Genomic DNA, 27,925 nt, shown 5'->3' with positions numbered 1-27,925 from the left:
GACATCAATGAAGGACCTGAAGGGTATTCTGCTAAGTGAAAGGAGAGAGTGAAATCTGACAGAGAAAGACACATACCATATGATTTCACTTATACCTAGAATTTAAGAAACAAAACATACCAACAAACAAATCAGAAACAGATTCACAGATACAGGAAAAACTGGTTACCAGAGCAGAGACAGGTTGGGGAGTAGGCAAAATCGGTGAAGGGGATGAAGAGGTACAAACTTCCAGTTATAAAATAAGTCGAGGGATGTAAGAGACAGCATAGGGAATACAGTCAATAATATCGTAACCACCATTCCTGGTTATTAAGTAGACTTATCATGGGGATCATTTCATAACATACCAAAATATTGAATTCCTATGATGTACTAGTGAAACTAATAGGCTATTGTATGTCAATTATACTTCAAGAAAGAAAAAGAAACTTAAAAGTACCAACACGAATTTGTCAAGAAGAGATTATTTAAAAAACTTTCAAGTGCTACTTTTCACTTATTCTAGATGAATGGGCCCTGGAGATCTTCTGCATAGCAAATGGCCTACAAGTCAACAATACTGTACTGTATATTTAAAAATCCATTGAGAGGATAGATCTCAAGTTACACATTTTTACCAGAAACAAAAAACTAAAAAACAAAAACAAAGGGACACAAGAAAACTTTTGGAGGTGATGGCTATGTGTATTACCGAGATCGTGGTGACAGTACCGTGGGTACACACGTATGTGCAAGCTCATCCAACTGTATACATTCAGTACGTGTAGTTTTTTTGTATATCAATTATACATCAGTAATGTGGTTGGAAAAAAGTGCTACTAACTCAAAGTCACCCTGACTAGTTTCATAGGAAGGTTCTTTCGTATGTTGAAGGAATGGATCATTCCTATAGCCTATGACAGAGAGGATGTTGCAAATTAGGTCATGAAGCTAGTATAACCTGGACACTAAAACCTGCCAAAGAGCACAAAAAGGATGACTACAGACCTAACTCACTTAGGACTGGATGAACCAAAATCCCAAGGGACGTATTAGCAAATCAAGTCTAGCATGGTAATAAAAGCGCATACCATGACCAAGTATAATATGTTTCAGTGGCTAACTATCAGGAAATCTATAATTAATCACCTCCAAAATCACAGGCAGTCAAAATTTGATTCTCTTGCTAGGCACTGAAAGGGCTTTTGAAAAAAAGGCAAAATCAATTTCTTGGAGGAAAAAAACCTGAATAAAATAGGAACAGAATCATACTCGCTTCCTACAATGAGGAATATCTCCATAAAAAGAAGAAACAGCACCATTCTTTTCAGATTGGTGAAATATTAAGTTGGAAAAAAAAGAAAAAATGAAAAGGCAGGAAGGCAATATCAGACTCACCATTATAGCAGGTGTGACAGTCAATTGAAGGCAAGAAATGAGAAGCACAAATATTAAAAGGATGGAGAAAAAAATGTATTTTACCTGGATATGCTCCCAATGATGAACCCAAAAGTAGTAAGGTTTAATAAGTGAATGCAATACGGGGGCCAGTACCAAAACATACACAACTAATAGCTTACTTACTGACAGCAACCAGACAGAAAATACGGTGGACCTAAGTGAAAAAAAAATGGTAAAATCTCACTGAGGACATAAAAAAAGACTTGAGTAATTGTAGAGAGACTTTCTGGGATAGGAAGATGTACTGGGGTTAAGAAATGAGATACCCCAAATTAAACCATACCTTTAATATAATTGCAATTCAAATCAGTTGGTGAGGTCTTGACAAAAGAATTCTAAAACTTACCCAGAAGAAAAAATGTGCAAGAACAGCTGAGTAAATTTTGAAAAACAACAGCAATGACGGGCACTTTTTCACACCAGATATTACCAAGTAGGACAACAGCAAATGTTGCGGGGGGGGGGGGGGGGGTCAGGGAGGGGGTGGGGAGGGGCAGGGGACTGCTGAGGGAATCCCCACCTCTGGGTCAGGCACCACATTAATGGTTTGGATTGGTTTTACAAAGCTCGGTCAATTTATTATACGCAGCCAACATTTATTAAATACCACGCGGTGGCCGGCATTAGGGAAAGAATGAATGAAGATGGGACTGGTCCATATCCCCAAGGAGCCTTCTGTCCCGGGGAAGGTGATTAAACAATGAACTCCAAATGTGATAAGCGTTATAGGGTGGTGGGGGCTGGGGAAGCTTTTGGGGCACAGGGACAGGGGTCTGGGAAGACTTAAAGAACCCAGTAGGAGCCACTCTCCACCTCACAAAGGAAATACTGACCTTCCATACACCCATGGTGCCCATCCCTCAATTGATGGGAGGTTTGTCCATTGATCTGGTAAATCTAAACCAGTGGTGTATGGACTGGCTTCTTCAGATAGATGGCCAGTGGTCAGTACCAGCCTTGAAGGCAGTCCTTTGCCTCAGTCCTGACCTTTGATACCATCTGTGGACCCATGAAGTTCTGAAACTCAAGCGTGCATCTGCATCCCCTGGGGGCCTTGTTAAAACTACACTGGGACCACCGCACAGGGTCTGGTCTCGGAGGTCTGGGATGGGGCTGGAGGATTTGCTTCTACCTATCAGGTTCCAGGTGAGATCCTGAGTCAGTTCTGACTTGGAAGACGACAATTCAGGGCTATCAACTGAAATGCATGGCAACATTCTAGAACAAAGTGAAACGTGACTGAAAGTCAAGGGTGTGAAATGAGTCATTCACTTAAAAATACATGACTGTCTACTGGGCAAAGACACCTGCACTGGCAGCGGTTGAAATACTGCTCAGATGTTCTCATGGTGAGAGGCGCCCCCTGCTGGCCATAGGTCTCTGTGAGCCACAATCATCCTGGGGCTAAGACCACGCCTCCTGTGGCCTCCAACCTGTCAGAACTCTGCATGTTCCATCTTCCAAGGCCCACCCTTCCCAGTGTGGCCCCAACTATGTAAATAGAGGTGGTTAGGACACTCTTCATCCTGCCCCTTATTCAGGAGCATGTCAGTATTGACAAGAAGTCTGGGCTTCTGGGGCATCCCTCATCCCCAAAACCTTCGGTTGTATCTTCTGGAACTCATGTTCAGCCATCAGCAAAATGTCCTATATCTTCAAACTCTTGTATGAACGTTCTTTCACCTTCTCTCTCAAATGGAAACCTGGCAACATTGCTTCTCCTGCAGCCTCTTAAGGGGACTTGGCTCTCTCTCTCTCACCTCTTCCTCCTCTGAAGTGGGCTGGTCCGTGGGGTAGGCATACCCCTTGGTTCTCAGCACCACTGCCAGCCTTCTTCCTTCGTCCCATTCTGAGTCTTACGTCCCCAGACAGCATGCCTCCTCACCCGCTGCAGGACACATTGCTCCAGCACATCCCTCCTACTCCTGCAGCCTTCTCCCCCTTTCTAAGGATTCTTCTCATCAGCCCATGAGAAGCATTTAATTTCCACCTTGGGAAAAAAAACCCCAAACCTCTTTCCCCCACCTTCACTCCCCGATACTGTCCAATTTTTCTCCTTGGAAGCACCCTGCAGAGATGTCCATATTTGGGGGCTCTAATTTCTCTCCTCCACGGCCTCTTGAGCCAGTCCCATCAGATTTTCCCCACCACGCCACAGAAATGGCTCTTCTCCAACGGCCCCCACATGCCAACCCTGCCCCCAGTGTCCAGTTCTCTGTCCTCATCTGTACTATTTCACAGCTGACCGCACCTCCTTGGTCCCGGATGTCCCTTCACCTTCAAGCTCAGAAACCAACCGGGTGCACAGCACCTTAGCATTTATCATGTCTGCATGAGCTCCTGAACTTTCTTCCCCAAACCTGCTCCTCCAACCTCCTCTTGTCTCAGAAAATGGGCACTCCACCCTGCGGCTGCTCAGACCAAGATCCTGTGGAGGGACTGGTGACTTTCCCAGCAAGTTGACAGAGATGTCAGAGATGTCAATTTTTCAGTAAGGCTTTCACTTGCCATCCCCTCTCCCATTTCTACCTTTCATCTGACTTTCCTTATCCTATATGTTTTTCCATTCTCCTCCTGAGTATTTAGCACCCTCTGACTTGCCCCAAGAGGACAGAGATTTTGGCCTCCTCACTGCTGGGTTTCCAACCCGCGGCCTGTGAATGGCCCGCAGGAGACTCGTACGTATGTGTGGGATACAGATTATGCTGACACCTGGAGGATCATGAGGGGGTGGCAGCAAAGGAGGGGGAAGCATTGTCAGCCAAGGGAGCAATCAGTGCAAATCCATGGGCTGTAGCAGTTGGGGCAGGGTGGGGGCCAAGAGGTAAGGACGGTGGGTGGCAGGACCCAGGTCACCGTGAACACAGACTGCAGGCTCTCGGGGCCAGGAAGCTGCTGGCTCAGGCCTCCCCTCCTTTGTCCTGCTGGACTGGCGTGGAGGAGACAACAGCGGGACAGCTAGGGACCCTGTGCACAGTCCTAGGCCCCTTGGGTCTTCCTCGCTCACTGCCTTGCACAAGGTCCGCTGAGAAGCTCATCGTGCCCTGACCTGACCACTTGCTAACTAGAAAACTGACAGGACAACGTTTAAGAAAAAAAAAAAATCATCTCATCAGTGGGGTGGGAGCTTACTCACTGCCCTCAGAACCAAACTGTCCTCCTTGTGTACGGTGACACAGCCATCAATCTTACAGCTGGTGTGGAACAGGCCCAGGCTCTGGATGAAGCCCCTGATCACCTTGGGCAGAACATGCGAATCCTACTAGAGCCAGGGCTCTGGACCCAGCCTCCTGCCAGGACAGGAGAGCCTGAGAAGCTGACTGGGCATGGAGGCGTCAAAGACCCTGGTGGCCCTGGCCCCCACTTGGATGGGGCCCAGTCAGAAAAAGTCCTGCATTTTCATTGTGAGAGACTGAGTGGGTGGTGGGGACACACAAATTCCTGCCGGCAACAAAGACCCACCTGTTTTCCGTTGGCCCTCATCTCCCCTCTTCCTTTGTATTAATTCACACACCAAAAAATCATTTGAAATTAATATATTCTGGGTAAACACATTCACTTTCTTTTAAATTTGCAAAACCCTCCCGTGAAAACATTTGAATATGTAACACAAAGGCCCGTTTTCTTTGGGAAGCATGGATCATTTCCAAGGTGAAAGGCAGCATAAACATGTCCTAAGTAAGAGGCACATTCACAAAAGTACCAAGCTGGACTAATAAACAGATTTGGGAGATTATTATTGTGTTTTGAGAAAGAATCCTTACTTGTCTGAACCATGGGGGAGTTCGAGTGTGTTTTTATTTTAATGGATTAATCATTTATGTCTGAAGGTCTCCCTCCTTCCTATGAAAGCAATGCAGGAGGTTTGCATGAAGTTATAAATCATGTCAGTGTTTGGGCCTCATCTCTGGGAGGCCTGGTCTATGAGGAAGTCATACTAATAATTTGAGAGAGGCCAACCAGGTCAAGGCAGAGCTGTGGATGGAGAAGCCCCAGAAGGTGGTGGCCCAGCCTGTAAATGGGGTCCTGCCCCTGCCATCAGGGAGTGGGGCAGCTCCAGAAAGAAGTATTTTATCCCTGGTTTGGCAAGTTTCTCTGGGCCTTGATTTTCCCCTCTGTATAATGGATGGGAGGCTCTCTGAGGGGCCATCAGCTCAGACCATCTGTGTCCACAAACTGTAGTGAAATATGGCTGAGACAACCCCTAATCTCTCCCATACCTGTGCCGCCCTGGACCGTAAACAGGCATTTTCTGAGCATTTTAGATATAGCAGATCTCATCAGGCTGATAAGGCAAGAGCTACTACTGTTATTCCCATATTACAAGTATGTTCACTTGCCTTCTTTGTATGCCAAAAGCACTTGAACCCAGGTCTCTCTGGCTCAGAGTTCAGCTCTTGACTCTGTGACAGAGTTGTCGCCCGATGGGAGCTGCACCGTGCCTAGGGTGGAAAGCCCTACCCAGCTCCTGCCCCCTGGAGTGGGATCTCTGTGCCTTTGCCCACCAGCCACATGCGAACTCCCCAGCACCTCTGCCCATTGGCTTGGAGTCTTTTGAGCACTCAGAGAAGCAGTTAACTAGGCAGGGCCCTCTGTCCTCCCTTCTTCATCCCCCCAACCCCTTCCCCCTGGTTGAAGAGAAACTATCTGGAGGAATGGACACAGAACATCGCTCCCTGTGTGTCCACACACAGCCTCCACTCAGTAAGCCACAGGCCAGCTTCCAGGCCAAGTGGGGACCGAACCAGACCTCCAGGAGCACTGCTGGGCAACAGCACCGAATCCTACCTAGGCAGCTCAGGATCTTCATGGTTTTCAATTATGCTTGGGATGAATGACAAAAGGGAACCATTCCCAGGGATGAATTTCCTCCTGCCTTCTCTCCTGCTTCCTCAGGACACTCCTGAGCAAGGCAGCATTCCTGCTGTCGTGAGCACCAAGGGTGCCTCCTCAGCTTCCCAGGGGCTCTGCCAGGAAGCCTCTTGCACCACGCTGCAGCCTGCAAAGCTCTCTGCGTCCGCTGCCACCGTGAGCCTTGCATGGCACCCCAGCCTTCCTGGGACATGAAGCAGCATCGGGAGTCTACACTGTGATGGGCCGAGCCCCAGCTGAGCTGGACAAGCGAGCCACATGGCTTGCCAACCTCAGTCCTGCTGAGGCCCGGCTGGCCCTACATTCCCTGCCATAGCTCCTTCATCACGTGCTCAGGCTGCCAGCTGTTTTTGGCCAGGCCTGAGCTCAGCACGAGGGCAGAGGGACATGAGGCAGGGTGCCTGTCCCCTGTCCTCCACAGTGTGTGGCCCACACCTGCATCCACCATCTGGATTCTTTAATAGCAAGACCATGATGCCCTGGTAAGGAGGAGTAGGGTAAGGCAGGGCAAGGCAGGTGTTAAGAGTCTGGACTTTGGAGTCAAGATGTGCTTTGCAGTTCCTAACTGCAAGGCTGGGATCCTGAGATCACCGAATCCCTCTGAGCTCCAGTCACCTCCTCTATGAAACGAGGATGGTGCACCACAGGTATTCAGCATTTGCTTTCCTGTGTCTTTCACACCATTCTATTTTCAACATCTTCCCGTCTTCCCAGACAAATACAACTTTTTTCCCCCCTCTCAGTCCGACACAGAGCTTAACTTCTCTAACACTCGGAAAACCTTGCTTATTTCCAGGTCAGCAGGTAGTGGACTTAGGTCTCTGGGAGGCAACTCCACCTACTTTAGCATGGTGCTTCCATAAGGGAGCTGGCTAGTGGACCCACACGTCACCCCCAAGTGCTGGGAGTCAGCCCAACCCAGGAACTTCATGGGCTCCTGCAGCTAGAGGCGCCCCCCCCCCCCCCACCCCAGTGGCCTCACCTGGCTGTCGTGGGGCCAAGCACAAAGGGCCAATTTAATGACAAAAAAACCCTGATCACCAAGTACGAGATCCCAGCATGCTCCTGACTACTGATCGTGTTTCCCCTGGAAGAGAAGCCTTAAATCTTTCTGCAGTTAGGAAATAGATCTCAAGTGGCCTCTTTTGGTTCTCAGCGGTTGGTTTTGCTTTACCTAGACTCCCCTGGGCCAAAAGCAGCCTCTTCAGTGGAGACTAGGTCATGGTAGGGCCGGTGGGTGTGGGTGGGAGGTGTTCAGGGAGGGACTGAACAGCTGCATAGCCTACTTCCCACCTGGAGGGAGGGGCTCATTCTCTAGCTGGAGCCGAGGGATACCTCATGGTGCTTCTGGGTTTGGGCTTTGCTCTTGGATTCAGCACTGGGCGTGACTAACGGACTCAACCGCATCATGACCTCAGACTCACAAGTCTGGGGAGACATGGGGCAGAAGGGCATGGACTTGCCCTTAGCACCATGGACGTGCCAGTTAGCATATGAAGTCATCTAAACCACACAGTCTCTTCCAGAGGCCCAGGGTAAGTACAGGCTCTCACCTGTGAGGCACTCAGTTTCCCTGGCAGGTGGCTCCCCTCCCCCTCCTCAGAGATTCTTTTGTAAGAAATCAAGGAGAAGAGGTTCAAGCTCTCTAAGCCCCTCGTTCTTGTGAAGTGGGGTCAGGATATAAAAGGCTAATGAATACTGCTTCATTTGCCTTGTCCAGGTTTATCCGAGGACCCGAGGGACCCGGGGTGAGCCATGTCGAGTTGTTTCACAACCAAGCGGTCACCGACATTGTACCACGCCGGGCACTCCTTGCCAGGTTTAGAGGGAAAAGCCCTCTTTCTGTTACAGAGCACGTGCTCTGCCCTTGGAGCAGCCCCTGGTGCCAGGGAGCCCCAGACACTGCCTGCTGGCTACACTGTACAGTGGCCTCTGAACCTAGTCTGGATTAACTCACCTAGTTGTAACTAGGAACCCCTGGGTTATTTCTGGAGAAATCCAGTGACTTCATTGTAGGCCTGGATTTAAGCCAGCAAGCACAGCTGCAAACCCCCAAAGAATTAAGTATGTCCCAGGGTAAGGGAAATACTAAGATATGGCCTAGGCATGTATGGCTATAAAAATCCTACAACATCCCGCAGGGTAAATGTAGACACCAGCTGAGCTCACCCCAGTTGTCCTTAAATGGCTTGTTACCCTGATTCCAGAGGTAAGTGAAATGGAGCCTCATTATGTAATCATTCTTAACACCTTGCTCACTTTATCTCAGAGCAGAAGCCCTGGCCACCAGCTGGCACAAAAGATCTAGGGCAGACTTGGAGTTTCCACACTGCCGTGATACTTGAACGCCCTGCTCAGTGGTCGAGGTGGAGCCCCGCTGGGCTTGGCTGGATGTATCTAACTTCTGTGGGGTGCTGACCACGGCACTGTGATGGCGTGCTTGTGTTGATGGCTGAAATGGCCAGGTTGGGGCATCCAGTGGTGTGACACAGAGGTCAAAGCATGGTCCTGGGTCTAGGAAGACACCCACCAGTGGTGTGGCTGCAGATAAGTGTGACCTTACCTAGAGATTCATCCATAACGTGGGTTAAAATACACTGGCAAAGTCCACATGACGTGTTAGCACAGGGCTTGGCCAGCCTAAGTGCTCAGAAAACACTGGCTATTTCAGTGGCTTGTGTTGTCATCGGGAGGGGCTTATTCTTCTCAGTTTCTAGGAGTCTTGGCAACACGGGGGTCTGTGAGAAGCAATAAAAATGTCCCAAGCCTGCTCAGGTTCTTAGCTTGGTCCCAACTGAGGCTTGTTGAGCCTCTTAGGGAGGCATACGGGAAGCAGGCCCTGTTGTAAGAGGTAATGCCTCCCCACTTGACAGGTGATTCAGGTGAACACCACCTGGGAGAGGAATGTTGTGTTGTAGACAGTGTCAGCTACTCAGTGGGTCCAAGAGCACAGCAGCTGGCTGTCGCTGAGGCACCAGTACATTCTATGGGGACCCCACTAGAGCCCCGGCTGCTGAGTGTGACTTGCTTGAGTAGCTCACCCCCTTGCACTGGGATCATCTCATCAAAGAAGGCTTCAGGTGAAGCCACACGGAGAAACTAGTCGGCAGACTGCCCTTTCTCCACTGCTGCCCTTTACTTACTACAGGGACGAGATACTTGGGGCTCAGACAATCTTTAAGATAGAGTACGGGACAGGGAGGAGTGCTGTGAGCAGCATTTCGGGAACGCTTTGAAGGGACGACATGCATGGAGCCATTTACTAACCATTCACCTGCAGGACGTGTGTCTGGAAGAGCTCCTCATGGCCGGAGGCGTGGCAGGTGTAGTTGCCCATGTGGATGGTGGTCACCTTGGTGATGTAGAGGGAGTCATCCTCTCCGAAGTCCTGCACAGGGCGAGGAAGACAAGGAGGTCGGCCTTTGCACTGAGTAGGCCGGGAAGGATAGACAGGTCTCCTACTTTTCCAAGAAAACAGAAACCCTGCTGTGGTAGAGCCCCTCCCTCAAGAATGTGGTGGAGGCCTCCTGAAAACAAAGGCAGGCAACGTGGCCCAATCAACATGACTCTGGAACTTGCGCTGTGTCCAATCAGACGATATGTCACCAAATATGGGAGACAAAGAAGTAGAAATTGCATAAAAGGCTACACCCCACTGCACTTGAGACTCGGTTTTTTTGGTACGAACCCACTGAGCTCGTGCCGGCAGGACGAATCAAGTTGCTTCCTGGACAGACAAGCCTCGGCGTCCCGTCGCTCTGTGTGAGAATCCTGCTGCACTGTAGCCGAGCTGCCTGCGAGGCTGTGATGCCCCGGGCAGCGGGGACCCCGTTGCTCTTCCGTGTTGCTTGCCTCAACCTGATATACTCACTTAACGCCTTATTCAGCCTGTGAGGCCAGGCTTGAATACCTTCCCCACACACCCCTTCAATTTCTAATCACTGGGCTCGTTTGCCCCTCCTACTAATCCTGGGCCTGCTCGGCTGGTTTCCTGGGCTTCTCACCCACCTGCCGAGAAGCTCTGGCGGTCAGCCTTGTTTAGGGCTGGCAAGTATTTCTTACAAAACTCGACACCCCCAAAACAAATAATCCAATTAAAATGGGCAGAGGACACGAACAGACATTTCTCCAGAGAAGACATCCAGATGGCCAACAGGCACATGAAAAGATGCTCAGCATCACTTATCAGGGAAATGTGAACCAAAACTACAATGAGGTATCATCTCACACCCGTGAGGAGAGCTAAAATCAACAACCTAAACAACAACAGGTGCTGCTGAGGGTGTGGAGGAAAAGGCGCCCTCTTGCACTGCCGATGGGAATGCAACGTGGTACAGCCACGGTGGGCAGTAGCATGGAGCTTCCTCAAAAAGTTCAAAGTACAAGTAGTTTATGATCCAGCAATCGCACGGCGAGGTATTCAGCCAAAGAATACAAGAAGACCGATTCAAAGGGATACACACACCCTGATATTTAGACCAGCATTATTTACAACAGCCAAGATAGGGAAACAGCTCCAGTGTTCATCACCTGATGAGTGGATAAAGCAGATGTGGTACACGTCTCCAGTGGGATATTCAGTCATAAAGAATGAAATCCTGTCATTAGCAAAACTATGGGTAGAGCTAGAGACTATTTTTTTTTTTTAATGGCTTAGATGCATTTTATTGGTTTTCTTTCAGAATCCTACAAAAAGCAAAGTTAAAAACCAAGTCCCTGGCAAGAAAGTTTTTTTTTTTTTTTCAACTTAACCATTTAGGCGCCCCAGGTTATGAATGTTTACCAATCATTTCACACTGCAGTGAACACTATGGGGAAAATGCAGGGTGTCCTGAGGCAAGGCAACTTGATGTCATTAGAGAAGATCAGGGAGGGCTTCCCAGAGGAAGTGGCATTTACAAGATCTGAAGGATGAGGAAGAGTTAGAAGTAGGGCAGAGCCTTCCAGGCAGAGGGCACAGCATGGCAGAAATGCAGGCCACAGGGCTTAAAGGAAAGGCCAATATGGTGGGCACGGTTGGCCAACAGCCAACGTTGGATCCAGTGACTTGTTCAAGGTGTGGACTTCATGTAGAGGGAAAGGGGGAGCCCAGGAAGGCTCAAAGTTGAGCAGAGAAGGGAGTTGCTCTCACACCATCCTCCAATCACCCTGAACTTGGTAACTTGGGAAGTGGAAGCTCTCTACCGTCCAGGGATGGCCCCTGGGTGCCCATGTCCAGGAAAGCCATGGAAAACGCAAGGCTGGCTTGAGGCCCCATCTCGGTGGGCCACGCCCACATCTGACAGCCCAGCAGAATGGAACCGGTGTGAAGTGAAGTGAAACAAGTCAGCGAGAGACAAATACCATATGCTTTCCCTCATATGGGGAATTTAAGAAACAAAATGAACAAGCAAAGGGAAAAAATAAGAGAGAGAGGCAAACCAACAAACAGACTCTTAACCATAGAGAACAAACGGCTGGTTACCAGAGGGGAGGTGGGCGGGGGATGGGTGAAATAGGTGATGGGGGTTAAGGAGGGCACTTGTGATAAGCACGCGTGATGTATGGAAGCGTTGAATCGCTCTACTATACACCTGAAAGTAATATTACACTGTGCGTTAACTGGAATTAAAAAAAAAAACCGAGAAAGTTTTTCTTAAAGGGACAGACAGCAAATCTTTTCGGCCTTGTGGGCCATACTCAACTCTGCCTTGTAGCACAAAGATAATCATGACAGTACATACATTAATGAGCACCACTCAGCTCCAGTGAAATTTTATTTAAAAAAGTAGGCGGGAGGACAGATTTGGCTTGCAGGGAGACTTGGCCTACCCCTGGTTCAAATCCACCTTCCCCAAAGACTTCCAGGCAGCTTACAGAGACCTATATAACCTGAGAAGGGGAATAGAACCCTGAGGAAAATGAGGGCAGACAAAAAACTAGGGAAGGGACATAAAAGAGAACCAGGAGGGGCTGATGCCAGGGGTTCAGTAAGAAAAAACTCAGTAAGCCCAGACTCTATGACCTCTGCAGCCACACAGCGTGGGATCCTCTAGGCCAGTGTAGAGGGGAGGATGGGCAGGAGGCAGCCTTGGCAGGTCGGAGTCCCTGAGGAGCATCCGATGGGCAAGGAGGGCCTGCCGCAGGGCCTGTCAGGTCAGATGCACTCGCTCTTGCAGGACCAGGCACCGTGTGGGCCCTGGCCAGACACCAAATACAGACATGCCGGCGAGTGGTACTGCTGGGTGTTTCTGGGACACCCGTCATCAGGTCTGGACTTAGCTACTCTGCATCTTTGAGGGGTGGGGCTCAGAACTGACAGGATGGAGGAGGTCCTGGCTTACTGGTGAGAACACGGGGCTGTGCAGTGATCGAAGTCTGGCACCGGGGCTCAGGAGACTCGGATTTTAGTTGAATTCTGTAACTGACCAAATGTCCCCTCATCCCTCTGGGCTCTGGTTTCTCCACCTGCGTGTGCCCTGCCCACCTCCTGGGGTGTTGGGGAGATCTGGCAAGAGAACACAAGTGAATACTTCTCCCAGTGTGAGAAGTGTGACGTACATGGGTGTGTTACTTTTCTTCTTCTTCTTTATTTTTTTAAACTTTATTGATTTATTTTGAGAGAGAGAGTGAGCACACATGCGGGAGAGGCAGAGAGAGAGGGAGAGAGAGAATTCCATGCAGCCTCTGCACTGTCAGCACAGAGCCCAATGCGGGGCTCGAAATCACAAACTGTGAGATAAAAACCTGAACCGAAATCAAGACTTGAATGTTTAACCGACTGAGCCACCTAGGCGCCCTTCTTCGTCTTATTAACAGCATATGCAAAACTCCCCTTGACCTCCTAGAGCCAACACCAAACCATCCCTCTTGCCATTCCCTGTGCCCTTTTCCATAGAAGCAATCTGGTGGCAGGAGGGAGGGAAGGCTATCAATCACCGTGGCACAAAGTGTTGTCAGAGGGCAGCCGCAGAGCAGCTCCCGGAAACGCTGACCCTCTGCCTTGCTCACCATCCAGGGTGCCCCACCACAACCATCATGAGACCCATCAAGATGTTTTTTGGCTAATTATCCCAGTGAGGGAGTGCAGGCCCAGAGAGAGGCTTGGGGTAGGGCACAGCGGGGAAGGTGGGTCATGGATGCAGGCAGCCTGCTTTCATTTTCAGGGGGAAAAAAAAGTACACAACAGCATTCCCGATGGAGTAAAATATTGGAGAGGGCTGCTAGAGCCCAGTGAGTTTTCTCTGAAGCATTGCTCTGCTTAAAAAAGCCCCATTCCTATCACTTCCATAATAAAAATAAAACACCAGATAGCTGATTTGTCCTGTGTCATAACAGAGTCATAAAGGGTTCATACCTGAGTTGCTTATGAAAAGTTAATGGTTAGTCAGTTCTGGGGCTGACATATTTCTAGTCTAAGCTGTTTGTGTGTCAAAACCTAAGTCTGGAGGAAAATAGAGTTTGCTTGGAGGCTTGGTGGCAAGATGGCATCTTGAAAAGAGGGCAGGGAAGTAGGGTGCGCTCCCTACCTTGAGAGCCCCTCAATATCTCACCTGCTTGGGTCTAGGGCAGACTCCATCCCAAAGAACAACACCAGAGCTGTTAGCAGGGGGTCTGGTGCTGGGGACCCCCTGGCACTTTCCTTCTCCTGCTTCCCTGAGCCTTTGTACCCACAGCCCTTCCTCACTGGAGGGCCCTTAAAGCCAGGCTCGGGTTGTGGTGCCCCCTTGATGAGGCTGTGTAGTCAATGGGGACGACAGGTTGCTCAGGCTGAGAAGCGCTCCAAGGCCAAGGTTTTCACAGATCAACCGCAAAGTGATGGATTGGTCGTAACACCAGCTCACAGTCTTCAAGACCTAGCTCTGTGCTGGGAAGCTTCATACACATTGCCTTGTATAATCCTCAGAAATAAAACTCCCAAACCAGAAAATGAAACAAGGGGCATCTGGGTGGCTCAGTCAGATAAGCATCCGACTTCGGCTCAGGTCATGATCTCAGGGTTCTTGGACTCGAGCCCTGCGTTGGGCTCTGTGCTGACAGCTCAGAGCCTGGAGCCTGCTTTGGATCCTCTGTCTCTCTCTCTCTCTCTCTGACCCTCCCCCATTCATGCTCTGTCTCTCTCTGTCTCAAAAATAAATAAATATTAAATTTTTTTTTTCCAACGTTTATTTATTTTTGGGACAGAGAGAGACAGAGCATGAACGGGCGAGGGGCAGAGAGAGAGGGAGACACAGAATCGGAAACAGGCTCCAGGCTCTGAGCCATCAGCCCAGAGCCCGACGCGGGGCTCGAACTCACGGACCGCGAGATCGTGACCTGGCTGAAGTCGGACGCTTAACCGACTGCGCCACCCAGGCGCCCCTTAAATTTTTTTTTAATAGAGAATGAAACAAAAGCCCAGTCCCCATAGGGCGAGGAAGCAAGCTCTCCTTCACAAGGTCTGCAGACTCTGATTTTCTCTCACCACCTCCACTGCACCCGGTGGCCCAATGCACCATCTTCTCACCTGGGGGACAGCAGGGACCCCCACTTCTTCCCCTCTGCTCTGTCCTCCACACGGCAGCCAGACCCTCCCCCCTCTCTCCGAGTCACAGCCCTAGAGGGTCTGCAGGGATGGCCTGCCATCCCCACCTTCTTCCACTCCCCCTTGCTCCTTCCACACTGGCACTGTGGCCTCCTGCTCGCACTCCAGGCATCCTGCCCCATCCTCCTGAAGGCGGTCAGTCTGGTTGGCACCCCCTCCTTGAAGTCTGCTCTAATGTTAACTGCTGAGATAGGGTTGAGAGCCCTCCCTGTAACCTTCACCCCCAACCCTCACTTGCCATTTTCTCTCCCTCTCTCTCTCTCTCTCTCTCTTTCTGGCACTTACTACCACTTAGCATACCATTTGTATGTCTCCCTCCGACTGGGATGTGAGCTCCCCAGGGCGGGCAGGGACTCTGGTGCTGCACGGTGCTCCCTGCTGTGCCCCCAGTGCTTGGCACGGGCCTGGCGTCTGTTGGGCCCTCAATAGTGATTCAGCAACTGGATAGCACAAGTTGCTGAGTGAGGCTTTCCTCAGGGACTGTGTTCTGGTTCTCTGGGTTTGCAAACTGGGGCACCCACCTCTTGCCTTCCCATCCACCTGAGTGTTCAGAGACATGGGGTCAAAACGAGGTGGCTGGCAGGAAGGCAGAGAACTGATCCCAAGCATGGGGGATCAGCATGGGGTGGCCTCTGCTTCCCCACCCCATCTCCTTCTCCATGCTGCGTTCCTCAGGCCAGCCACAGAGGCTGGGATTGACCAAAGAGAAGGCTCTACCCAGAGCAGCAGGCAGACACGGAAAAGCCCATGCGTGCCATCTGAGGCTCGGCTGATGACTTCTGGTGAGCCCCTAACGACGTCATTTAACCTCTCTGTTTTTCCTCATTTCTGCTGGCAGCAGGGGCACAACTCCTGAGCGATCACTCAGGTGCTGAGGGCTGTGCATCAGTTCTTCAAGGGCATGATGGGATGCTGGATACGTTATGGCTCTCCTTCAAGCACCTAAGTCGTTACCAGCCTGTGACTTAGGCCCTGGGGAGAAGCTGACTGGGCAATAAATAAAATAATGTCTCAGGGCTAAAACAATAGGCATCATATAATCATAGAATGAAATGCATATTGTTTTGTGGAACATGAATACTGGCTACTGAAATCAAATTTACCTCATTGGATGCGAAGAAATTACTTTAAAAATTGATTTATAACAAGCTACATAATACTAAACCTGCAATCCTTCCTCTCCTGAATGTTCTTTGAGATGTGTCTGAATGCTGCTATCAATGCTTGATTGCATCTCTGTAATTGTCTTTTTATGGATGGCTTTTTTTGTTGTTGTTGTTCTGAAGCACAAAAATGTATTAGCAAAATCAAGGTTCCTTCCAGAAATAAACAGATGACAGATTAGACCATTCTTTGTACTGATGCACATCTGTCTTTGGGAAAGAGACAATTTTACTAAAAGGCATAGTTTTTGTCTTTTAAAAAGCTATTTTGTAAGTATCTGCCCTTAATAAAGAAAGTAATTAAATGAGACTTAAGTATTAAACAATATTTAAGCAGAGGGTAGATGGGGCAGGTTGTCATAGTGATACATGTGACTCAGGTCTAAGTAATATGAAAATGAGCCATCAGTACTGAATATTTAGCGACTAGATGTGAAACACAAGGACTCCAGGGTGATTTCAGAGTTTAGGTTAATGATACTGTCAACGCTACAAGTTAAGACTCACTTTAGAACCATTTATTCAGAGCTTTTCCGACCCTGCCTTTCTCAGTAGCGGAGTCCTTCTCAGGAGCCCTCTGCCCTGGCTCTCTTTGGGGAGGAAAGAGTCAAGGAGAGGATCTTTGTCCCATGCTGGTTCGATTTGGCCCCAGAACCACTCACCCCAGTGTCCCTCCTGCATGAACGTTTCAACACAAAGGACCCAAACACTGAACAATATGCAGCCCCTTGGTGGTGACCAGGCTTCAGACATGTCCATTACCCAGACCAAGCAAGGACCAGATGCATCACAGTGGTCACACAGAAACATCCACGTCAACACACAGTACACATGAGCATGTGCGTGTGCCCTCATGTGCCCTCCCACCCCCATGCCTCTGTAGTTGACTTGACCACCCTGACCCACACTGGGGTCTCCGTGCTGGTCACTTCCTTCCAGACCCTCATAGAACATTCTTGCCACTCCACACGCACCTGCTCAGAGTTCTCTTAAGAAGTCCCTGCAACTTAAAGCAATCCCTAAGTAGCTGCTGAACATCTAGGGTAGGGTGGAGCTGCTATGGACAGTCACGTTCAGTGTGAGCAACCCAAAGTTGGTCAGTTCTCTTGCTTATTCCCAGCTCCAGGCCAGCGAGCCACAGGAGTGAGAGGAATCACCGTGGGGAGAGCTCCTGGCTTCCCCAGGATTGCAGGGAGTACATGGTCACTGGCTGACTTGGCTTTTATTTTCAGGTTCCCCCGTGATTGTGACTGCCAAAGCGGAAGCACCTTATCTCTCTGTGTACCACCGTATTGTCCCCAACGTGTGGCTCAGCTGGTGTTTGCTGAATGAATGGAGGTGTGTTAACCACTTGTGCTGGCTCTCAGGGAGCCCTGAGGGGAAGGGTAGTCAAGAAGTAATGTTATCCAGAGAGCGGTCTGGCTTTTGTTCGCCTGGGGGCTTTGGCCACTAGACTGCCTAACGATGTGATTTCTGATGGGGGCTCTGGCCATGCAGTACCAGCTCTGTCTCCCAGGGGCTAGGAGGTAGAGGTCAGCCACGTGAGCAACACGTGGTCAAGCTCTGGACACCAGGCTTGGGTGAGCTTCCCTGGCTGGCGATACCTTGTGCATGCTGTTACGTGGCAACGCTGGGAAAAGGACACGTTCATGACTGCACCGATGGACAATGGAAGTGCCGCGTTTGGACCCTCCTGGATTCTGCCTCATGGGCGGTGTTGGTGGAGGGAGGCTTCTTCTCTTGGCTGATTTTTTTTTTTCTTATAAACCCCAGAAATTCAGAAGTTCAAGACCAAGGTGTTGGCAGATTTGGTGTTTGTTGAGAGCCTGTTTCCTGGTTCTTGGAAGGTTGTTTTTTTCTTTTTTTTGCTGTAACCACAGATGGTGGGAGGGGTCAGGACTCTCCCTTTTAATAAGGGCACTAATCCCATTCATGAGGGTCTACCTTCACGACCTATTCACCTCCCACAGGTCCCACCACCAAATACCTTACAGTGGGGAGTAGGTGTGAACACATGAATTTTGCTGGGATATAAATATTCAGTCTATGGTACAGACAGATGCTTCCACACAAGAAACGATGAACAGAGGATAAAGGAGTTCAAATTCTGAGAAACAGATATCAGACTTACACCCAACATAACTCTACAAATAGATTAAATATATGAAGCAACATTTTAACACGCAGTCTCTGATCTTTAAGAAAGGAAAACATGAGATGATGTCCACACTGTCTCCAGCTCTCTGTTTGAGGGCATTTTCCAAACCGTAGCACAGACAACCAGCACTCACAGAACGGCAGCAATGGAAAAAGAGGTCAGAACACAGGTCTCTTGAGATACCTAGAATTTGTGAGCTGGGGTAGCAGAGAGGATGGGGCTTTGAAGGGAATTTCTTAGGGGGGCCCCTGAATCACTGGCTGGACACTAACTTATAGATGCTCAGGGTGAGACTCTGCAAAGCCTTGCAGATCTCATATCCTGGGAGTCTGTGAGTGAAGTGGAGATCCCAGAAATGGCACACTGTTGAGAACAGTTGGGGTTTGGACCATCCAGAATGGAGAGACCTTGCTGAACATGCCAGGTATCCCCGTGGCTGATTTTAATCTATGCTCTTCCACTGTAATAAACGACAACTGCGAGTATAATAGCTCTCAGCGAGTTCTGCGAGAACTTCTGGCAAATTATTCAGCCTGCAGGTCGTTTTGTGTACTCCCCAAACTTCTAATTGAGGTCACAGTGAGGGACGGCTTGTGTGGATTGCTACCTCTCACTTTGCAGTCGGTTTCAAAATTCAATCAGGGGGATCCTGACCCAGTTGTGTGCATGTCGAGCATTTGGCCTGGGGGCAAACCTGATGTCCAAGCGCACATGGGTGTCTAGGCACTTGGAACAGGAAGCTCGTGTCAGAGCCTGTGCTCTGAGTATCCAGTGTGTCCATCCCCAGAGCCCAGACGGCAGACACCTGTTGACTCCAGGACTCCAGGGTATCATGTGGATAAGTGGCGGCTTATGGGACCTTCTGGTGGGTTGCAGGCTTTGGGTCCTCACCTGATCAGCCTGGTGTGCCCGGCTGGGGCAGGAGGGGACTCTGGTGATACACTGTACTGCAGCCACGACCTGCAGTTCCACACTGCCTCGAAACTGCACCTGGGAAACTGCAACCCTTCAAGGGAGATGCTCCGTCATGAAGCCCCGGTCTGAGAAGGCCTTATCAGCTCCTCTGACCCGAACCACACTCAGAGCCCAGAGAGCCGATCGGCATTCTTGCTGTCCTTGAAACACTCCAGGGAGTATTTGATTAAATTTCCTTCCATGGTTCATTTCAGGGACCAGGAAGGCCTGCAATCAGGAATTTTCTCCGGATACACTGTTTTAAAACCGTATACAGGCATATCTCGTTTTATTGCCCTTCACAGATACTGTGTTTCTTTACCAATTGAAGGTGTGTGGCAACTCTGTGTAGAACAAGTCAATTAGAGCCCTTTTTTTCAATAGTACTCACTCATTTAGTGTCTCTGTGTCACATGTAATTCTTGCAGTCTTTCAAACTTTTTCAATATCATATATGTTATGGTGATCCGTGATCAGTGATTGCCAGTCACTGAAAGCTCAGATGATGGTCTGCATTCTTTCAGCAATAAAGTATTTTTAAATTAAGTATATACTTTTTTTAGACATATGTTATTGCTTACTTAATAGACTATAGTATAGCGTAAACATAACTTTTATATGTACCGAGACCAAAAAATTCATTTGACTCATTTTACTGTAGTATCTGCTTCATTGGATATTCATGTCATTGCAGTAGTTGGAGCCAAACTCGCCATATCTGCCTCCAAGGTATGCCTGGAGCAGAGTGTAAACTGGTACAGCTTTTTTGGAGGAAGATTTGGTGAAATCCATCAAAGTGAAAACGTGCTCACCCTCAGATATAGTCATTCCACTTCCTTTACTTTTATTTATTTATATTTTATTTATTATTATTATTATTATTATTATTATTATATAATTTATTGTCACATTGGTTTCCCTACAACACGCAGTGCTCATGCCAACAGGTGCCCTCAATGCCCATCACCCACTTTCCCCTCTCCCTCACCCCCCATCAACCCTCAGTTTGTTCTCAGTATTTAAGAGTCCCTTATGGTTTGCCTCCTTCCCTCTCTGTAACTTTTTCCCTCACCTTACTCTCGCTCATGGTCTTCTGTTAAGTTTCTCAAGATCCACATATAAGTGAAAACATGGTATCTGTCTTTCTCTGCCTGACTTATTTCACTTAGCATAATACCTCCAGTTCTATCCATGTTGCTGCAAATGGCCGGTTTTCATTCTTTGTCATTGCCAAGTAGTATTCCATTGTATATGTAAACCACATCTTCTTTATCAGTTCATCGGTTGATGGACATTTAGGATCTTTCCATAATTTGGCTGTTGTTGATAATGCTGCTGTTAAACATTGGGGTGCATGTGCCCCTATAAATCAGCACTTCTGTATCCCTTGGGTAAATTCCTAGCAGTGCTATTGCTGGGTCATAGGGTAGGTCTATTTTTAATTTTTTGAGGAGCCTCCACACTGTTTTTCAGAGTGGCCGCACCAGTTTGCATTCCCACCAGCAGTGCAAGAGGGTAGTCATTCCACTTCTGAGAACTTATCTTACAGACCTACTTACACCATGTGCAAAGAGGTGTGTAAAAGCTGCTTACTGCAGTACTGCTTGCCCTTAACAAAGCCTGCAAACAGTCTGAGCGTGAGCTCCCCTGAGTAGGGCTGGGGAGGAGAGCCCACACAGGGTAGGTGCTCGGGGCTCTGCACCCAGGGTCCAGAAGCTAGATCAGAACCTCCTTGAGGGACACGTACCTTTGACATGGAGCCGTGAGTGGTCACTGAGCACAAGTGAGGCTCTGAAGTCAGTACTGTGAAGGAAGAGAGGTGACCCTGAAGAGGCCACTGAGACGTCAAAGGCCCAGTAGAGGGAATTGGTGGGGCAGAGGCCCCAGCAAGTTGTACAAGCTGGTGTATCCTGGGTCGGGACCCATCTCTTCGGGAGCCCTGGCCAATACTCCCAGTGGCTTGAGCTCACCCAAAGCTCAAAAGAGCCAGATGATCATTTGCAACCGGGGTTTCTGATACAAGCCAGGAAGAATTGGCCAAATCCTTCTAGGGCTTCAAGTATACTGTTTTCCAAGATTTTAAAACAAAATGTACCCAAGCGTTTAATGAGATTATTTTAATGCAGAACCTATAACCACTGTCTTTCGTGTTGCAAACAGCTCTCCATGCTAATCAAACGCCTCTCATCTTTTTACAATGGATTCATGACTGGTTCATATAAAGACAATAAAAATTAAATGAGTCATGAGCTCCTAAATCATTCTCTTTTGGTCTTTTTAATAACTTACTTCCAAAGCAGAGCTGGCTGAGAGCATATGCTTCATTAGAGTTATTTGCTCCTGGTTTTACACCATTTAGGCATGGGAAAAAAAGCGAACCTTTTAACACATCCTTCAAACACTGCCACAAATACTTTCTTCTAATGGGTTTTGTTTTTTTGCTTTTATCACTGTACTCCGCCTACCGACATTTGAAAGCCACAAATAGCAAGATTCAGTGAAAGAAAAGAGTGGCTCTTTCAAGTCGTTTGAGATATACTGGGTCTGTTATAGCCACCCCCCCCCCCCCTTTTTAAAAAGCTGAATACAAGAGAAACATGTTTGCTCCTCTTGAGAGTCTCCTGGCCAAGTAGTTCCGCGTGCCGCATTCAGAGCCTTCCAGCCCCTGCTCTTGCTGGGGCAGAGCCCAGTGGGCTAATGAAACCCTGCAGTGTCGTCCATGTGGGCTCACATCTAGGATGGACACATGCCGCTGGGGCCCCAGGCACCACAGTGGGTACTGCTGGACAGGAGGCAGGGCCAGCCAGCCCCAGAGGGAGGCCTTGGCAAGGCTGGGTGCTGGGTGTTGTGTCCCCAGAGCAAGGCTGACTGCCGGCCCTGCAAGTGCAGAGCCCTGTGAGTTGCTTCACCCCATTTCCTTCATGGACTTGGGGCGAAGAGTCAATGAGACCATACTTGTGAAAGGGCCGGCATTAAACCTGGGTCTCCCTGGAAACGGGTTAGGACTCCAGCACTGACCCTAGGAAGGATTCAGCAGTGTGACTTTGCCGATGTCATCTTCCTGCTTCTGCTCCCCTCACGGGCAGGTCTCCTGTCCCTCAGTATCATAAGGGACAGGGAGGAAGACAGTTATGAGGGGAGGACAGGTGACAGGTTGAGGCAGGACGTGCAGACTAGCTTTGGGGACATTCACTTCATGCTGAGCGGTTTGCTGCACAGTCTGGGCAGAAGGCCGAGGCCTGGAATGGCTTTGCACATTCAGTTCTTGCAGAAAGTGAGTCAGCCTTTCCCTCTCTACCCCCGGAATACCTAGGATGGAGGTTAGGGTGGGGGAGCGAGTGCATGGATATGCCTCTGAGATGGGCCCCCAGATCCTGGCAGTGAGCCCTGAGGAGACAGGGGCTGGGGGGTGGCTCACTGGGGATGGCCTAGGCTCTGTGGCCCAGGTGCAAAAGCCAGGGGCTACGTGTGGTCAGGGGTGTCCCTGGCTTCTCTGTGGGATTCCCATGACCCACAGATCCCTGTCGTATCACAGGACTGTATGACCACACGCGCCTCCTTGGTCTCGTCTGTTTGGATAGCTGCCGTGACAGGCATCTCACTGCTTGAGGACAAGCTTCCCCTGTGGGCTCAGGGTACAGCGCCGGACTAAGGGAGTGCCCTTCCCCTATGTGACTATGTGTTACCTGGGCAGAGCAGGGCCACAGGCCAGGGTGGGCTGACCATAGGCTCACACTGGAAGAGCCTGTGGGATGAGGGCTTATCCTCTATCACAGCAGCACGGGCACACTCCTGGACGGCGGCTCGGAGTTCAAGCTGGGGCCCAAAGCCAGGACAGGCAGAGCTGCTGTGCCTGGACCCACCACCAAGTCCCTGGTGCTGCTGAGGTGGGGCAGTGGGCCATGGATCCTTGAGGGTTGGGACCCAGGTGGGAGACCACAGGGCCAGGTCTGAAGGCACCGGGACTCACAGCTGCCTTACTACACAAACCAGCGGTTGGCCAGGAAGTAAATTTCAGGTGGTTTTTCGTTAGCTCTAGGGAATATGCGCTTCAATAGAAACTAATGATTTCTCATCTGACAAGCAGGAGGAGGCATAAGCCAGAGGCCCCCTTGCCTGGAGGTGCAGCAGAATTCCTGGTGCTGCTGCCCGTCTTTGGGGACTTTGCGCCCTTGGTCCCTGTGCTGCCCTCTCCTCGGAGGCGGGGTGGTGGGGAGGTTGTTTTGCCAGGTGCACCTGAGACAGGATCCCTCATGCCCTGGGCTGCAGTGAAGCTGAGGCCTCCTGCAAAGGGGTGGCTCAGGCAGGGCCAGGGGGCGCACCAGGTCCACGCTGACCTTTCCGGCAGCCTTGAGAAGTAGAGTGGACGGCGCTCAGCCGGGAGCCCTGCACAGCCAGGGGTGCTGCTCCCCTAGGGAGGTTACCAAGGAGGAAGACTCCTCCCCGACCCCAGCCAGTGGGCTCCTTTTGTTTCTGGGTCCGATGTATTGGGGGTCCTCCTTGGTTGCCTATGTGGTCTGAGGCCACAAGGGGCTCAGGTCTCCTGCAGGACAGACGTCTGACCATGTCAATACCCGAGTAAAAACCTGTTGTTCCCACAGGCCATGATCCTTTATGTTAATATTCCAAACCTGTCAGGTTCTGGCCCCATCCTGCCACTCTAGACCTCTCCCTTGCTTATCCCTGTCCCCTGAAGCCAGAAATTCTCCTTCCTCGGGCCCCCAGCACTGGCTCCCTCCTCCTAATATAGAACAGGCCATGCTGTGTTGTAATTCTGTGCTTGTGGATACAGCGTCCCCCTGGAGGCTGCAGAGAGTGTCCTTGCTCTACACCCTGGTACAGGGCTTGCGAATCGCCAGCGCTTAGTGAATCCAGGGGATGATTCCCCACGTACGCCATCTGGACGGCCATGCACACATCGGGTGACTCGTGAGTGTTCCTGACAGTGACAGTGCTCACGGGGGAATCCGAGAGGCTCCTTCTCACTTGGCTCCAGGCTAGAGGGGTACATTTACTTTCTGATCAAATATTATTCTGATGCTCGAGGCATCCTTGATGTTTGCAAGTCAGAAAAGTTTAATTACATGTGTCATTAGGATGGCATTCTGTAATAGCTCTGTGACTGAATTCATTAACAGAATTCTTAACAGATAAGACAAGACAAATTAATATTTTGTTGCCCATGAAAGGTTCTCATTAAGAGAGTAGTGAAAAAGTGATTAATATTTTGTTGCCAATCAAGATGTCTCGTACAAATGACAAAGAAAGGAGGCCCACACCCCTCGGTGCTCTCTCATCTGCCTGCCTTGGGTTTCGCAGGTGCGGTGCTCCGTGCCAGGCGCTAATTACAGCCGGCGATGGCGTTTCATCTCTGGCTGCAGTGGACGGGGGTGGGTGTGGGCATGCCACAGGCTGAGAACTCTAGAACACCTCAATCCCCAATCTTTGTTCCAACGGGGCCGCCCGGCCCCACCCGCCTATCCCAGTGTGTTCTTCCCTGACCAATTCTTGCTTTAAAAATGCCCCGTGAATCCTGATGCCCTGGCTCTATCCATCCCTGGCTTGATTTCCTTGGTGGGCTGCTGTCATCACTGTCCCCAGGTGGGGCTGCCACTTATGAACACTTGCTGTGTGCCGGGCACCGGGCTAGGCACTTCACACATACGTTCAGCCTGAAAATGCCCGTCTCAGGCGGACATTGTCATCCTCATTTCTCCACAGGCTCAGAGAAGTTCAACAGCTCACCCAGGGCTGCTGCGGATGTACTGGAGGCAAATGTCACTGTGTCCCAGGCTGACGTGGACACCTCAGGGTCGTATCTCCCTGCCTGGGGAGACTCATTGGGCTACCGTGGGCTGACGTCGGGGACTCGGGTTGCAAGGTGCTGAGAATGTTGTTTGGCAGCAGCAGCAGCAATAATAATAACGATGGTAGCAATATCAGTAATAGTAATAACGGTAAGGACAGTGATCATAGTTAGCATGGGATTCTGCATACGAACACATCACATGTGTCTTTTCATCCTCACTATAACCCTATGAGGCAGGAGCTGTTAATTATCCCCATTTAACAGAGGAAGAAACTGAGGCTTTGAGAAGTCAAGTGCCCTTTCCAAGGTCACTCAACTAGTATGTGGTGGAGCTGAGGCTTAAACTGGGGTCCCTTTGACCTTAGTGCCTGTGCTATTCACTAGCAGGGCTTGTGCCTCCCTTCCCTCCTGAGGTGAAGGGAAGTGTGTGTTTGTGTGTGTGTGTGTGTGTGTGTGTGTGTGTGTGTGTGTGTGTGTGTGGTGGTGTGGCTGCATGCATCGGGTGGGCATCCTTGTGGGGCTGATGTGCCCTGGACCCTCCCGTGGGGGTTTCTGGGCAGCACAGGGCCTTGCCTGTTTGTGGGCTGCTGACTTGACCACAAGCAGCAAGTGTTTCCAGGGAGGTAATAAGAGGCCATTAATCTCCAGTTGCACCCACAATTAACCCAAATTGCTAACCTCACTGTGAAAAGTAGAAATGCAATTGAGTTGATGCTGGAGGCATGTTCGAGGGAGGGGAAAAACACTCAAAGTAATTTAATTAACCGATGGCAAGTGCATTAAGAGGAGTTCTGCCTCCACCTTTATTTCTGGTGTCTTTAAATAGATCATCAAGTAATGCACATGGATGTTCAGACAGACATGGGCAGGCCCGTCCTACTTTGGAATTAATCACCACTGGCCAAACTCAGTTTAAAGCTGATGCCCCACCTTGAGAGATTTTGCACACACAGACCCGTGAACCCCAAACCCCCCTCCCCCAAATTTTTGTAAACAGGACAGTACCTCTCCTTGCTAAGATCTCAGACAAGACCTGGGCATCTCAGGCTCGGACGACAAAGGACTCTGCCCACTCAGCCTCTGTCTATCAAGCACCCAGCAGGGTGGTGTTGGTAGCACCGCGGGGAAGCTGCAAGGAAATAATCCTGCCCCACACGACAAGAGTGGGAGAAGGGTGTTCCATGCCAGGCTGTGCCCAAGATAGGACCTCCACGGTGACCGGCCCTCTGCCCATCTGCTTCCCCGTGATCTTCAGGGTGCAGCTAAAGGGCCTAGTGAGTAGCAGAGTCCCAACCTAGTTTCAACAGAATTCTAGGCTGGGCTCTCTCCCCACAAAGCAGTCTCAGAGTTGCAAAGAATCTTCATGGTCATGGGGTTTAGCTGTCCTTGTGTGGCTACCAGCATTGCTGACCACGGCCCTGCTTGAGTTTGCATGCCTCTGGTAATGGGGACCTCACTGCTTCCTTGACGGCTCACTCCGTTTTGGGGCCGCTAGGATGGCCGTAATGGTGTTCCATCTCAGCAGTCCAAACTGGTCTCTTTTAGAGGAGCACCATGGCCCTTTGTGCTTGTTGAGCTCATGGGGTCACATGGCCCAGCCTGGCTCCTGCTGCCTTAGTACCTCCCTCACCACCTCAGCGAAGTTACCCAGAACTCACCACTCAAGACCACAAGGTCTTCCTTCTCTGGGCCAAGCATCCCATTCTGGGCCAGCTCGCCTGTCCTGAGCCTGTCCTGACTGCCCCCTCTTCTGCCTGAAACTTGTATTCCTGTTACTGTAGCTGTCCTGGCAGTGCCCTCCATGGATGACGTCACTGTCTTCTCAATGAACTTCTGGGAAGCCGCCTCACTCCTGGGGCCAAACCTGGGCCCATAAATATACTTGAATTACTCCCTTTGTTCTTCACGTCCAATGGAAGGGAGGTGCCGCTAACGCTGTTTTTCTAAGAGATAGGATTGGTGTAAGAAGTTGCTCAAAGTCATGAGGCTGGTTTGGGGGTGACACCAGGAGCCCGGCCCAGGTGCATGGGCCCTCAGAGTACAGAAGCATCCCTGCAGGTCACGGTAGGCTGTGTGTGCTCAGCTGCTCTCTCTTCTGCTCACTTCATCAAATCCACACACCCGCATCCAGCCAACGAGGCCCCCAGGGCAGGCCACTCTGGCCTGATGGGGTCCCTGCCCTCCAGCCAACCCAGCCTGGCGGTTCACCTCTGTCCTCCAGAGGGAATCCCCGTTCCCTCTTGCCCCCACCGTCTGCATCCTGCTCAGCTGTGGGGTCTCCAGTCTTCCCTGGCTCTTCCAACCAATTGCCCTCCCCGCACCCTGGCCACATGCTTGCTCTGTGGGCCCGTGGTCCTTCCTCGCGGTGGGCTCCCTCAGTCAGTCTGCACCTCTCCCCTCCCAATCCCACGCCTGCCGCCCGATTTCGCTGCTGCAGCCTGCACCAAGGCCTCCCGCCCTGCCCACCGTGCCTCCCCAGTCAGTAGGCCCCTTTCCTATTGTGGATCTGGCGAGCAGGCTTGCAGTCAACATGCAGTCTATTCTCTGCATGGTGGGACTTTGATTTTTTTGGTCCCTCTGGCTATCAGACAACAGGCCTGAAAGGCATCAAACATGGGACGTTAAGGAAACCCTCTGGCTGTGCCACTGCCACAGGCAGTTTGCAGGTTACGTCCCTGGGGCAGGTCTGTGTTCAGGGTCGGAGCCTAGCGACTTACATTGATGTCTTCCAAGGCCATGAAGTTGAGGGTAAGCCCATTGCGCTTCCAGACGATGGGTGGTCGCAGGTCTCCGCGGATGGCGCAGGTCAGCACCGTGCTCAGCCCCACGGTCACTGTGGCCACGCTGACCCTATCCTCAGGGGCGAGGGTAAGCTGAACCACCTCTGCAGGGGAAAAGGAGAAAGTCATCAGACGCACAGCCAGTGGGCGGAGTTCTCACTCAAAGGCAAATGGTTACAGGGA

At 50.3% G+C, this 27,925-nt stretch overlaps 1 protein-coding gene across 5 annotated transcripts in view; it reads right to left on the bottom strand.

Moving 5' to 3' along the window:
• Positions 1-27,925, bottom strand: part of FSTL4 (follistatin like 4) — a 458,716-nt gene that overhangs the window by 32,945 nt on the left and 397,846 nt on the right. For all 5 annotated transcript variants that reach the window (XM_086704139.1, XM_086704158.1, XM_025924720.2 and 2 more), the window contains 2 exons: positions 27,680-27,846; positions 9,583-9,703 (listed from right to left, as the gene is read on the bottom strand). In XM_086704139.1, the coding sequence (XP_086560265.1) occupies positions 9,583-9,703; positions 27,680-27,846 (288 nt within the window). The remainder of the gene's footprint in view (positions 1-9,582; positions 9,704-27,679; positions 27,847-27,925) is intronic.

The sequence above is a fragment of the Puma concolor genome, chromosome A1 (assembly GCF_028749965.1).
Source record: "Puma concolor isolate L17-30 chromosome A1, mPumCon1.1.hap2, whole genome shotgun sequence".
NCBI lineage: Eukaryota > Metazoa > Chordata > Mammalia > Carnivora > Felidae > Puma > Puma concolor.
The sequence above is the reverse complement of the archived record's forward strand: the minus strand, read 5'-3'. Positions and strand labels throughout refer to the sequence as shown.